Source organism: Petromyzon marinus, chromosome 10 (assembly GCF_048934315.1).
Source record: "Petromyzon marinus isolate PM22_M1 ecotype Great Lakes invasive population chromosome 10, UKy_Petmar_22M1.pri1.0, whole genome shotgun sequence".
Lineage (NCBI taxonomy): Eukaryota > Metazoa > Chordata > Hyperoartia > Petromyzontiformes > Petromyzontidae > Petromyzon > Petromyzon marinus.
Genome location: NC_133676.1, coordinates 13,044,016 through 13,058,822, shown reverse-complemented (window position 1 = coordinate 13,058,822; position 14,807 = coordinate 13,044,016). Strand labels below are relative to the sequence as shown.

General features: G+C 48.9%; 1 protein-coding gene across 1 annotated transcript; it reads right to left on the bottom strand.

Annotated features, from left to right (window-relative positions):
- Nucleotides 1–1,520: 1,520 nt before the first annotated feature.
- LOC116940868 (keratin, type I cytoskeletal 19-like) lies at nucleotides 1,521–13,754 on the bottom strand. The gene is made up of 9 exons (XM_032951167.2): nucleotides 13,186–13,754; nucleotides 12,120–12,362; nucleotides 10,945–11,005; nucleotides 8,496–8,591; nucleotides 6,605–6,775; nucleotides 5,432–5,557; nucleotides 3,865–4,085; nucleotides 3,223–3,281; nucleotides 1,521–2,052 (listed from the first exon to the last, which is right to left on the bottom strand). Exons 1-9 carry the CDS (start codon nucleotides 13,635–13,637, stop codon nucleotides 1,784–1,786), a joined length of 1,698 nt encoding a protein of 565 aa, XP_032807058.2. The 5' UTR covers nucleotides 13,638–13,754; the 3' UTR covers nucleotides 1,521–1,783.
- Nucleotides 13,755–14,807: the final 1,053 nt, after the last annotated feature.

Genomic DNA, 14,807 nt, shown 5'->3' with positions numbered 1-14,807 from the left:
TCTACGCTTGCGAAACGTGGACCCCCCCAATGGAACATCCTTGCCGGTTAGAAACATTTAGGCTAGCCTGCCTACGATCCATCCTGGGTTTAACCAGGCTAGATTGTGTGAGGAGCTCACAAATCCTTGAAAGATCTGGACAAAGTTCCATCGGTGAGCTCCTCCGGCAGGCAAGGCTGCGTTGGCTGGGCCATGTAGCCCGCATGCCCAGCCACCGCATACCTAAACAGCTTTTGTTCGGCCGGATCGAGGGGGCTAAACGGGCGCGGCACGGGCTAGAGAAGAGATGGAGTGATGTGGTACAGGAGGATGTGGAGCTGAGTGGACTTGCCGATGACTGGTACCAGCGGTGTCAAGATCGGCCTCTGTGGAGGAGGCTCGTGAAGGACGCTACTGGGCAGTTGGAGGCAGTCGCCCCCCAACAACAACGGAGGGCGGAGGAGCGACGCTCACAACAACGAGCGGAGCGCCGGGTAGCTAAAACACGGAAAGTTGGCACAGTAGGGGGCACAGGTGGTGCATCCGCCAGTCGTCTCAGTCATCTCAGTCGACCTGTGGCATCTGGGTCTGCCCTGTGACCTGCCAGCGGGCGTTCGACACTTCACGTGGCCTCAAGGTGCACGTAGCCTGGCACAAGCGCCGTGGTGACGTCACCGCCACTTAGTGGCAAATGGCGGTTGTTGTAATTACTCCGAGTTGTCTGTGCACCAGAACCCATTTTCTTACTCCTCCACTCAAGAGCCCGAGCTGGACATTTTGGCTCCCCGAGCAAGGGGCCATCCTCACGGTCGTGCTCCCCTCCTCAATCACCCCCCCTCCCCCACTGCTGCTCTGGCGCTGCCACGGGCCCCAACCAAACGACGCAGCCCCAACCAAACGAGTGAGCAACCGGCCGCCACTGCTCGCTTCGTTACAAATAATTTGGTTTACCCATTCGTGTGGCGCCCCTGCTTGCCAACTTACGAGGCTAGGCAAGGGTTGACCGTGTTCCAGTTCCTAAGCCAGGTCATTATTGTTAATCCCTCATTCATGTTTTCCTGACAGCCTCACACAGAATTCTTACATTCGTGCACCACTCTCCAGAAGTACGCGGCTCTCTTAGAGATGTGCATTCCTCAAAGCTGTGACACCTGCGATGCTGTGGGACCCCTTGAAATAGTTGGACGCTGTTCCTTCAGCACAGCTCATGTCATGGAAACCCCTGGCCTGCAGGAGGTGCCATCCATCCTAGCTTTGAAACTGTTGCAGTCTTGACATGTACAAGACATCAATAAGTATTTTCCGTCATTCCACAATGTAGAGCACCACATAGGTGACGTTTTGAAATGTATTGAGTATAGCACCTTGGTTTTCAAGCTGTGTCCCAAAGGACTTTTCATTTCCATTCTTATCAGCCCTGAAGATTAAGATGAGAAATGCAAGGCTTTAGCACTTATTGGTTGATAAAACACACTGTAGATACCTGGAGCAAGCCATATATTTCCAGAAGTGTTCACACAAAATGATAATTGAACGACAAAAAAGTTGTACTCATTTATTTTTTTGCAAAGATGCAAGCTATGCAGGAGCACATCGATGACAGAAGCAAAGAAACTCGACAACGCACTGACCCTGCCCCAGTGAGGAAAATAAAAAAATGCAATCACCAAGTTACGACCACATCCATTAGAATAAGAAGATGTCTACCCACAGTGGACATAAGCCAACACAAACATGCACGGCCTTAATGAATTTCACCGCGAGATAGGCTCTGTTTTTTGTTTTTGTTTTTGAGCACCTCGATTTAAGCCTCAATCTCGGATGTTTTTGTATTCTCGCTCTGCGAGACCACGACGCCGTCCTCCAGCTCGATGGTCTTGACGGTGACCACCTTCTGGACCGACTTCGCCGGCGTGGAGGCCGACACGGTGGCTGCGTCCAGCAAGCTGCCGCTGTTGGCTACAGACTTGACAGTGGTCGCCGTGGTGGAGCTGGTGGAGAATCCGGAGCTGCTGCTGCCGCCGCCGCCGCCGCCCCCGATCGTGCTCTTCACCGAACCGTAGCCCCCACCGCCTGCCGATCACACAGAAAGAACAAACAAACAACAACAACAACACACGCAAGTGTGGAAAAACCCGCCGAGCTTTTGGGGGAACATTCTGGGCATTCCGAATCTAAACCGGAGATGTCTTTGGCAGGTACGATTTGTTAACCAATCGTCAGGTTCGTTGTGCATCGGGAAACAACCTATGGTAGGTTGCATTTCACAGCGGGAGATTGGTAAATGAGTCTTCTCCTTCTGTGTGGCTGATGCAGATGCAGCAGAGCAACGACTACAATTTCACATTTCGGTGGTCAAGCCAGACAACCGCGTCAGGAGTAGCGCAGCGTATCGCCGCCGTGATGTCTCCTTCATAATTGTGGATCGGGGCAATGCGACATTATACGTTGTACGGTCTGTGCTGGATGACCACAGTCGCACATTGCTAGAGAGGTTTTTTTTTTCTATTTGTGCACCAGGTATCCGCATCTGCGATGGTTTGTGCGGATGCGGTTTAAGGTGGACAATGAGCTTCGTGGAAAATCAAACCCATGGTAAATTTAGTGACCTGTGCTGAGTGGGAGCTGTGCGGTGAGGGTTTTGTGACCATAGGTGTGACATGCTGATTGTGATGTCATCAGCAACGTTTCCAGCATTCAATAGTATTTTGTCACTTCAAAAGCAAGGATGACAAAATTTAATTGTCTAATGAGTACACCGAGTCCATCTTTCAGTTCGTATTCAGGTATTGCAACAGGTTTTGACACTTCATCTATATCATAGCAGGCTGGATGTGATTATATTGGGGAAGGCCCCATTGCTAATTTATAAACCACACGATATTAATGAGTTACAGGACTTGTCCCTGTGTGGTTCATAGAGCAGCTACTGTGGCAATGGGATTCAGAAATTCCAATTATGCTTCACTTTGCCCTGGGGCTGCACTCATGCATCGATCGTGAGTGCTGCACTCATACATTGCTCTATTTCATGGGCATTTTGCATGCACCTCCCTTTGATGTTAATGAAAAATAAAAATGCACATTTTTATTGACGTGATCAGGAAAGGAAACGGACAGCAACACGGTGGGCCTGCAGCGATGGTGGTGTCGGTAAGGACTGGCCGCTGTAGAGCGTGTAGGGGTTTTTTTTCCCCTCTCCGCATGTTCTTCATTGCACGATGAAATTCGGAAGACACTCACCGCTGCCTTTGAATGTGACGTTCCCAGAATTGGACATTGACTTCATTAAGTCTTCCCAGCTGTTAAAAAAGGGAAACACAACGTTAGTCGAGCATGTAATCTAGTCTATAAAACAGCAATTTAAAAAAAATGCTCGTAGACGTTCACATGTTTAAGCTCTAAAACCACTAGAAGTTACCAAGTCACAGTTATTTTTATACTTTTGGTCAACGTTTGCAGCATAAATTGGGGCTGCTGAGAGCTGTCAAAAACTATGACGAAGACCTTTGGGCATAGTGACGATAAACTCAAACGAAATTATTAAACAATTTTTTTCTGTTACCAGGTAAGGCCCACTGAGCTATATAACTCTTTTTCAGAAGCGACCTGGCCACAAATGATAACCTCAACGAAGTGGCTTATCACGTGGAAACGTATTGCAGCCACATAGGCGAAAAGGATTGTTTCTAACTGTGGAGGGAAAACCCGGAGGACCCGGAGAAAAATCCGCGGCGACGACGGGGAGAGCGACACGCAAACGTCGAAATATACAGCAGGCGTCGGGGACGGGGATCAAAACCACGACCTCCCACACTGACAGGGCGAGGTCCTTAACATTTCGCCACCACGGCGGATGAACGCCAAACGCGGCAGGCGACATACCCGACGTCTCCCCCCTCGAGCAGCTGCTTGTAGGTGGCGATCTCGGTGTCGAGAGCGATCTTGATGTCGAGGAGCTGCTGGAAGGCGACGAGCTGCCGCTGGAGCTCGATCTTGGAGGAGTGCAGCGTGCCGTCCACGTCCACCACGCGGCTCTCCATGGCGCTGATCTCAAAGCGGTAGCGGCCCTCCACCTCGGCGAGCATGTTATGCAGCTGCCCGTTCTGGATGTGGGAAATGGTCGACTTATCAGAATCGTCGGAATCTTTAATTGAGAAATTCGAGGAGCTATCAAGTATTTTTTTATTTTACAGACTTATGAAAAAGTAGCGTGGGGAGTCCCTTTATACAGCAGTGGATTGACAAATCTCTGTAAACACTATTTGTTTTATATTATTAAATCATCATAAAGGGACCACTTTCCATGATGACGCCCACACACTAAACTATAACTTTTGATTTAAAGCTTTCGTGACTGCAGGGATTCATATTCTTGGTTCTTTCGGTAAAGTCACGTAGAAGGGAAACAATAAAATAATAAAAATATATTATTTTAATATATTATTTCAATAATATATTATTTTTATAATATTTTTTTATTATTTTATTGTTTCCCTTCTACGTGACTTTACCAAAAGAAACAAGAATATAAAACTATTTATATTTACCAAGTAAATTCTACTGAACTATGAGCTCTTTTTTAGAGGCTACCTGGCCACAAATTATAGATGAGCCACAGTTCATTGCATGAGTAAATATAAGCTAAAACAATGATATCTATATTTTTCCCGTTAATTAGCATAGCGTATTAGCTTTCCAGAGCGTTATTATCCAGCAGCGTTTATTAAAGTAAACAAAATCGGGACTAGTTTTAACATCCAGGGTCTCATCATCAGCAGTCGGGATTGTTAATTCTCAATTGTCAAATTCTTCCGTGTTGCCAGATTATTGACACGAGCACTCTCTGCAAGACAGCGTTTGAGTCAACGCACAAAGAAAGGTAAAATAAAACCTTGACGCATTGTTGGAGGGCATTGTGGGGAAATTAAATAATTTAATATATTTTACTTTTTACGTTGAGAATTACTACGGCAGTTTAATTAAATAGAGGGACAGAACTACAGTAGAGTATATACTTTATTGTAGTGTATTTTTTTACTTTCCACTAGATGGTAGTAGAGGGCCTTTAGCCAAGCAAGCTGCAGAGTTGAAATAAATCTCACTAAGTCGTGTAATCTTAATTACAAAAATTTTTTACGTAGCTACACTAAACACCGGCGTCAAGCATGGGATGGAGAGTAGAGAATTGCATTTCAGCTCCGTATTTCCGTGGTAGCGTGGGGGGGGTCCCGCTGGTTCAAGCCATGACAGAGCATGCGGTTCTCAGTTCAATTCTAGGGCAGGGTCGATCAAATGAGTACCACCCCTCTGAGCAAGTGATGTCGACGTTTAGCGAATGATGTTGAAGGTTTGGCAAGGGAAGCTTTAGTTTAGCGAGTTGATGTTGAGGTTCAGTGGCGAGGTTCAGTGAGTGATGAGGTTCAGCGAATTTATATGGACGTGATCGTGCCTTGGACAAGAGGCTTTGCAGCTCCAACTGCAGCTCCTGCATGCTCTTCTGGACTTCCGTGATCTCTGAGGTGGTGCTCTCCGTTTCGGACGAAGCTTTGTGTTGGTCCTCCTCGATTGTTGCCATCTGCAGGGAAAGTCGAGCTGCGCATTAGGAAGAAGCGCGGCAGTACACTTGAGGACTTAACAATGCAACGGTATTTTACAGCTTCTTTGTCGATCTACTGGCGGATGAAGGGCCTCCCCGCACCAGTAATGGGGTTGTTTGACCATACTTCACCACGCTGGTCAGTACAGATTGGTGAACGAGGAGGGGGCCCCAGGACCGGTTCAGATATTACTGGCCACTGATTTGAGCTGTGGCCAGTGCAGTGCCTGCCCCACGCTCACTACCACACGCTCACCAGCGCACGCTCACCACTCCTCGCTCACCACCGCTCGCTCACCACCCCTCGCTCACCACCGCTCGCTCACCACCCCTCGCTCACCACCACACGCTCACCACTCCTCGCTCACCACCCCTCGCTCACCACCGCTCGCTCACCACCGCTCGCTCACCACTCCTCGCTCACCACCCCTCGCTCACCACCGCTCGCTCACCACCGCTCGCTCACCACTCCTCGCTCACCACCCCTCGCTCACCACCACACGCTCACCACCCCTCGCTCACCACCCCTCGCTCACCACCGCTCGCTCACCACCACACGCTCACCACTCCTCACTCACCACCGCTCGCTCACCACTCCTCGCTCACCACCGCTCGCTCACCACCCCTCGCTCACCACCACACGCTCACCACCCCTCGCTCACCACCGCTCGCTCACCACCGAACGCTCACCACCGCTCGCTCACCACCACACGCTCACCACCGCTCGCTCACCACCGAACGCTCACCACCGCTCGCTCACCACCGCTCGCTCACCACCGCACGCTCACCACCGCACGCTCACCACCGAACGCTCACCACCGAACGCTCACCACCGCTCGCTCACCACCGCTCGCTCACCACCGCACGCTCACCACCGAACGCTCACCACCGCTCGCTCACCACCGCACGCTCACCACCCCTCGATAACCACCGCTCGCTCACCACCGCTCGCTCACCACCGCACGCTCACCACTGTCACCGTAACCTTGCGGTGGGTCGATGCCCCCACCCCCTTTCCCCCGTCACCTGGCTTTGGAAGTACGCATCGGCATCCGCTCTGTTCTTCTGGGCGATGGCCTCGTACTCGGCTCGCATGTTGCCCAGCATTCCCGCCAGGTCGATGGAGCGCGAGTCGTCCACGTCGATGGCGGCCGATGAGTCGACCTTGTCCGGTTTGGCGCCGATCTTCACGAGCTCCTGCGCCGGCGTCGAAGGGACAATAATCGTTGGGGGAACCATCGGGATTGCGATGGACCAGTGTGTCGCAAAGCTTTGCTTTCCTGCGTCCACGTAGGACTATACATGGTTTGGAATTGTGGAACCTTGTTGCGTTCTGGGTTGTTGAGAGTTGACCGCACTGAGCTTTCTCATCGGGACTTAATTTGCACGGAAGCAAACCGACAACCATTTCAATCTGAATGTGCTCTATCGTGTAAGCCAAGCAGGCCTGAGCCTGCGTAAGGTGGGAGACTGTGAGTGTCATTCCCTCGTTATGTGTGTGCATGTTTTCTCTGGGTGCCTCCTCCCACGATCCAGACTCATTAATGCAACTCGTTAAACATCCCAATGCAGCAGCCTCCTTTGAAAGAGCCTTGAGTGAGGCTTTCCTGGATAAATAAAACGCATTATTGATAATGCATTGTTTTATTGGCCGAGTCGTCTGATGCTTGGCTCCGATTGCTATCGAGTCACTGAGCACAGTGGAGAGTTTAATTCCCATTGTCGCAAGGAAAGCTATTGCTAGTCTACTTTGAAACACACATCAAAGAGCCGTGTGTCATCATTTATCAAGGCTCGCCCGATAACAAAATAGCCAAAGATGAACCAAAGAAGATGAATCATTGCAGTCACGAAAGCTTTAAATCAAAATATGATTACCTCATTATGATTTCATAGATTTTCATTGCAGCTTAAAATAATTATTCTCAATGGGTTGTTCACAAAAGTAAATTCATTTTGGTTGAACATAACCTTTACCTCATTCGAATAAGTCCTTCCCCCAACGTGACAATTCCTTTAACTTTTTCAACTGAGTTACATTTTTAACTTGGATTGTGCTGTTGCCAATATTTCAGATATCGGATGCCTACTTGTCGACAAGCACAAACCAAATGTAGCCTTACACATCACTGAGCTACGGGAGGCACCGGATGACTTATTGAGACATTTGGTGTGGACGTTCATCTCATTTCAGCACACATAGTGGCCTGCACCTGCCTGGCTGATAACACAAGAGCACAGCACATTCACTCCTATCATTATTTATTTGTGTTTAAAGCTTTTTTTTAATGGAGTAATATATTTCTTGCAAAAGGTCAGACCAGACAAGTCTTAAGTCTTCATACACACAGTACATGCACACTTGTCTGCACATGTAATGATTGCCTTCTGAGCTCATAAACTTCACAGCAGGCCTTTCAACTTATGTACCATGAAGCGGTGAGCTCGGTGGGCTGAAGGATGATGACCTTTCGTATATCGTTCCTTCACGTTCCTTGTGTAAAGAATATCTAACGACTGCCTCCTACCGACGGGTGCGAGCACCTGTGAACCTCAGGCTGCTCCGAGGCGTACTCGGGCGCCACGGTGTCGAGATGTTAACTACCTCGCCTGGTATACAGGAGGCCGTGGGTTCGATCCCGACCCTGGTGCCTGTATGTTTGGAGGTTGCATGCCTCTCTCTCTCGCTCTCTCCCCGTGGTTGTGTGGATTTTTCTCCAGGTACTCTGGTTTTTTTTCTTCCACGTTTAGAATAAACACGCGGTCAGAGTATTTTGCTGTTTTAAATTCCGACGTGATAAGCCACTTCGTTGAGCTATCATTTGTAGCCAGTTCGCTTCTGAAAAAGAGCTATGTTGCTCAGTGGGCCTTACCTGATAAAATACATTCGTTTATAATAGTTTAGTTTGGCACTTACCTCTTCCTGAGCCCTCTTGAGGAACTCCAGCTCCTCGATGAGCATGCTGTACCTGGACTCCAACTCCACCTTGAGCTCCGTGGCACCGTCCAAGTCCTACACGAGATTTGAGAAGGGCATGTGTCACTTGTATGTCACGTGCGAGCTTGTAATTCGTTAGTACACTGCGCTGGAAACCGACTGGTCCGACTTGTCTTCTTTGGCCCTGGCTGACGTTCGTGATAATTGGTCTGTGAACCTTGTCCAGGACATCAAGTAAGTTAATTCAGCCGTGTAAAACGAGCCCCACGTGTGGCGTGTAAGAACACTACAGCTGGAGAGGTCGAGGTGGTTGGCGGCACCCCGACATGCACCTTGCCACCCCTTTGGGTAGTTGCTTTACTGACAGCACGTGTCCGACAGTCTGTCAATACGGGGGATATTCGTGTGTGTAAGTGGATCGTTGTGGCAGGGTGGTTATAACACATATCTGACTATAACAATATAATACCTTTCATTTATGCAGCGTCGTTCATGCTAATAGAATCCCACAACGCTGTATATTGATTATATTTAAGGACCAAATCCCATATACAGCCACTACCAAGCATATGAAAACCTAACTACAGTACGATCATTACTTACTATAATCACCCAGAAATGTCTGTCCGTTCTAGATTTAAAGCTTTCGTGACTGCTAGGATCCATACTCTTTGGTTCTATTGGGTAAAGTCACGTAGGTGAAAATAAAATAACAAAAAATCACGACGTTTCGGCCACAACACAAGCGGCCTTCATCAGGTGAAGGGACGAGACTGTCTGGAGGACAGCGCTGGAGTGGGACTCCCACTCGTCCCTTCACCTGATGAAGGCCGCTTGTGTTGTGGCCGAAACGTCGTGATTTTTTGTTATTTTATTTTCACCTACGTGACTTTACCCAATAGAACCAAAGAGTATGTCTGTCCGTCCCGCGCGTGTCACTCCACATAAAGCCCATCCCCCCGCGTGACGTCACTCCACATGAGCCCCACCCCCCTCATTAATATTCACGAGTGGGTTAATTTTTTACACTAACGCAGAGGAAGGTCGAGCAGAATTAAATAATGAATTACGCAAAGTCGCTTCAAATATGACGTTCCTTTACAGAAAGTGACGGAAAAAAATAAATCTACGCAGCACAGTGCTACATCCGTGCGTTACGTCACTGCAAAAGAACCCCCCCCCCTCATTAATATTCATGCACGCGTGGAAATTCACACTAACGCACAAGAAGGTCGCGCACTCCACATGCCACACCCCTCCCCTAATGAATAATCATGAGCGGGTCACGTCACTCCACATGGGGCAACCCCCCCCCCCACCCTCATTAATAATCATGAGCTGAACAATTTTTCTATTGAATGTTTCAGCTTTACTGCAACATACACCCGTCCTTGGACGGGCACAAAAGGCTAGTGTAATATATTCCAGCAATGTACTTGGAACAAGGAATTTGACTAACATTAGGTGTTCCGTTTAGAAGCACCATCATCCTCCAGCAACGGCATTCGATTAAATCAGTTTTTTGTTTGTTTTAAACACGACTTTGAAAGTAAAAACATCTGTGAGCAATTTGAAAATGCTGTGTGGAATTTAATGAGCAATACGTGGCAAAGGCATTCACATATGTTTTAAAAAATAATATTGCTTAGTAAGATATGCTAAAAAAAGCCACACATTTCTGTGGTGGTCTTCAACAAATTGGAACTTGTAATAATTAAAGATAAATGTAAAAAGCCATGCAAATTCCATTCAGCTTCATATAACAGGATGCAAGATCCAAGATTTACAAAAAAAGCAAACTAATTTCTCAGTGCTGACAGATGTACAGGGAGTCTGAGAGAGAGCCTCAAGGGAGTGAAGAGTTGAATGTGAATTTTATTTTGTCTAACCTGCACTTAACATTGTTAACAAAGCGAGATGAAAATTCACGTAACGAGACTCCTTGCGAGCGACAGCCTCCGGAACACATTGTCGGCGAACGAATGGGCTCGGGCACGACTTCGTATGCTGTAGAGTTTGCTGGCATTTGCATGTCAACTGCATCATTGCACATTCCCCGACCCCTCCCTGTGCTCTCGGTGTTACAGCTAGCACGGTGAATGGGTGGGCACGCTGGGTAAGGAACAACGTTTACGACGTTTCCAAACACGCGAGCACATCATGGCCTTTCACGAAATGCCACAGAGATTTGCTTCACTCGGTCTTTGCGATCGCCACTGCACGTGGACGAAGACGTTCATTAGACTGCAGCTTTTGTGCAAAGTGACTCCGTGGACAGCACAGCCGGCCCTGGGCTCACGACTCCTATTGTGGCTGATAAAAGTTCGTGCTCTCCCCCTGAGCACCAGGGGCACATTGAGCGTCGTGCGCTCCGCGATATATTACCAGCGTGCCAAGAGGAAATGAAGAACGTGGATCAAACGGATACCTTTCTCATGTTGCCAATGTCGGTCTCCAGTTGATATTTTACGCCAACTTCGAACTCATACCTGTGTGACAAAAGTGACAAGCATGAATACAATATAGCTTTGTGTAGAGCCTCAGTGTGACCTGGACGTTCTCAGATTACAGCAACCAAGGCGAGTTGGCTGTCAGTCTCATCAGACATTTCCCTGTGCTCAGTTCTCTAATTTGTCAACCAACTTCACACATTCGTCAATAACACTGCTCTAAGAGGAACACAAACACATTATAGGCGACGTTTCAAGCAATGGCCCTTTTTCATTGCCCTCAATCTCTCTGGGACCTATACATTTCCACGAGTAGTCACAATGCTCTAAAGCAATGAAGTTAGTGAGATTTGGGACGCAATTTATTAATAAGTTTCAGAAAAAAATGTGGCGGTGGCAGCGACTTTCGCATTTGCATATTTTAGTCTCCGCTTGAGAATTTTCTATCCACTTCTAAATTCGCATCACAGTTTTTTCTTCTTCTTCTTCTTCTTCGTGAAAACGAACGTCCCGGTGTCTCTCTTGGTGGCGTGAGCAAACAATTGGCAGGGCTGCACCTTTACCATGTGCAGGAGAGTACACGGGCAGTCCTGACTTACGAACGGTAGAGGACACGGGCAGTCCTGACTTACGAACGGTAGAGTACACGGGCAGTCCTGACTTACGAACGGTAGAGGACACGGGCAGTCCTGACTTACGAACGGTAGAGGACACGGGCAGTCCTGACTTACGAACGGTAGAGGACACGGGCAGTCCTGACTTACGAACGGTAGAGGACACGGGCAGTCCTGACTTACGAACAGGTTCCGTTCCTGAAACCGGTTCGTAAGTCAGAACACAACAATGTCCTCTATTTAAATGCACGTATTTGTTGTAAAATGTGTTACGGTTCAACAACAAAAAACCGGAAGTATTGTTAAACTCATAAATAAGGAGAAATGTCGTAAATTTGCGTGTAACATTGTAAATCGTTCCGCTGTTCGGTTCGCAAGTGCGAGCTCACATTCTCAAGTGGGACGGTTACAAAATAAATACCTTTTATGGAAGCGCGTTCGTAAGTGTGGACATTCGTAAGTGCGGACGTTCGTAAGTTGTGGGGGGGGAGCACTGCATGTATATATATAGATTCATACAGCACTGCGCACGAACGCACTTGGCCTTCATCTCCTGCGCGAAGGCTCGCAGGTTGTCCAGCTCGATCTCCAGCTGCACGTTGGCGAGGACGAGGGCATCGAACTCGGTGCGCAGCTCCATGAAGCGGGCCGTGGGGTCCCCGGCCAGCTCGCTGGCGTCCACGGGAGCGATGCTCACCCCGCCGGTGAGGCTCTGGAGGTGCGCCTCCAGCTGGACATTCTCCTCCTGCAGGCGCTGCACCTTCTCGATGTAGCCGGCGAACCTGCGCGGAGGCGGCGCGTGTTGCGTCGCGGGCAACGATGGGGTGACGTGTCGTGATTAGTGCACCGCGCGCGAGAGGTTCAAATCGCTTTTGACCGACTCAAACTCGCTTAGAGCCGTAGGGAGAGAGAAAAAATGGGGACGTGTGTACGAGCCATACAGGACTGTCGTGGAGGCGCAAGTGCTGTTAACGAGCACTTATTAAGGTCGGCACTGTGCATGAAGGGTATTTATATATGGACAGTCTTCGACTTACGAACATAATTAGTTCCTGGGGACTCGTTTGTAAGTCGAGCGGTTCGTAAGTAGGAACACTACAATGTACTGCGTTTTAATACCGATAGGTCATGCGTTAAGTTTCAACAAAAAAGGGAAGCATTGTTGTTACGTTGCATCGTGACGTTCCCCTGCATGTACTCGAAAACAACAAATAAAATATATACCTCTGATTTCGGTGGGGTATCGATAAATTATTCCATTAGACATTTTCGCTTTAATTATTTACATACGACAATGGGGCTTCAAATATAGAATTTCAAAATGTCGTTTGCCATGGGATGCCAATCGTGAAATGCGCCATCACTGGAACCCCACGGGACACCTGCTCCGCTCAATGGCGCTGCGTAGTTGGCGTGGACCTTGACGCATGAAAATAAATGGGGACCCCCCCCCCCCACACGCCACATCCAATTGTCCTCACTCATCGTAGCCTTGTCGCACGTCGCGCTCAAGATGTAGTTTCGCCGCCCGCACACTCAGCAGCAGCTACGCGGCCACACGACGCCGGCTCCACCCAGGTGCATGCGAGACAGGTAGGCGTCTACCTGTCGTTGAGACTCCGCAGGACGGTCCTCTGTCCTTCGCGCGTCACCAGCGGCGGCAGGCTGCGCCCCCCCCCGAAAGCCGCTGCGGCGCCATGCAGCCCGCCCGACGCCACGGAGCGCCCCACCTGGAAGGACGCGCTGCTCCCAAAACCTCCTCCACCGCCTCCTCCTCCTCCTCCACCGCCGCCGCCGAACTGAGCCAGCCCAAAGCCGAGTCCGGCGGCGCCCCCGCCGCCCCCTGCGCCATAACCTCGGCCATAGGAAGCCAAGGCGAGACCGCCTCCGCCGCCACCACCGCCTCCGCCGCCGCCGCCGCAGCCGCCGCCGAAGGAGAAGGTCTTGGAGCTGTAGGCGCCACCGCTAGCAGAGCCCAAGCCTTTCAGGGTACTCATTGTGGTGACGTAGGGCCCTTTGGTCGATATGTTGGTAGTTGTGAAGCTAGATGAAGACATGCTATGTTGGAGATGTGTCTGCGTAGGACCAGGCTCTCTCAGTTGGTGGGGGGTGGGGCGAGCTCTAACCAAAGCAGTCGCCACCGACACTGGGATGTGTGCGTGGCGCACGGTGAGATTTATATGTTGCAGAGGCCCCCCCCGTTCAAGAGGTGCCGTTTGCCCCGTGGGCACAAAGTGTCAGAGAGCATTTTCATCATATTCTCTGGCCGTCGGCGAAACTGACAATATGTCGATCATAAATCTCCATCGCGTTTGAAATAATTATATATATAAACCATGCCTGTGCATGCTTGTTGGCTTCATCTGCTAAAACTTGCATGACTGCATAGCCACAAACACTCGATGTTTAGTCCAAAATAGGTTGATAAATGGTAGACCGCTTTAAATGTAAAAACTGAAAATAATACGCGACTTACGATGAAAGATCACTGAATGAAAAAAAAAGTGAAAAAAATGCCTCATTTTCTAAATATCAAAAAATTTATTTGTTCCCAACAAAACTATCTGAAATGTTCCATTCGACAGCCACTATCAACCACCCGCTGGGCGAAGGCCTCGCCACGTCACCACTGCTCCAAGGTCTTGCGGCGCTGTCATCCTCACTCCTCACAGACGCCAATCTCATAGCTTTGACTCGACGGTGGTCATCCTCTCCGGCATGGCTTCTTCTTGTCCATCACTAATCTCGTCCAAACGCCGTCGGCCCTTCTCATGTACGCCTCCGATTTGCACGGTTGACTACGTACGTACGGTGCGAAAGAAGTTCAACGTACGATGTGTCCCGCCAAAAAAGCTTTTATTGAACGTAATTTTGATGTTAATTTGCGTGTGCTCATTCCCAGATTGAACCTCTTAGTTCTTCTTTATGCGCTTTCCCGCTTTGGTTTCATGTTATAAGTGTTTAAAAAAATTGGGTTTTCAAAATTGTCACAGAGGGGACAAAAGATCCTGGCGTTTTGGCTGACTGTCCTTCATTTTCTGGAGTACTCATTTTTAATTGCGTCTCATTTTTTTTAAAACGAGGTTCACTGAAGCATAAAATGTGAATCTTAATATTCACATTAATGTAAAATATAAAGAATATTAATGTGTTTTTCTACAAATTGTATGGCGGTTAGCAGAGAGTCCAGACTTGTGCTGCGTGCCTTGTGTAGGATTGCGTGCAGC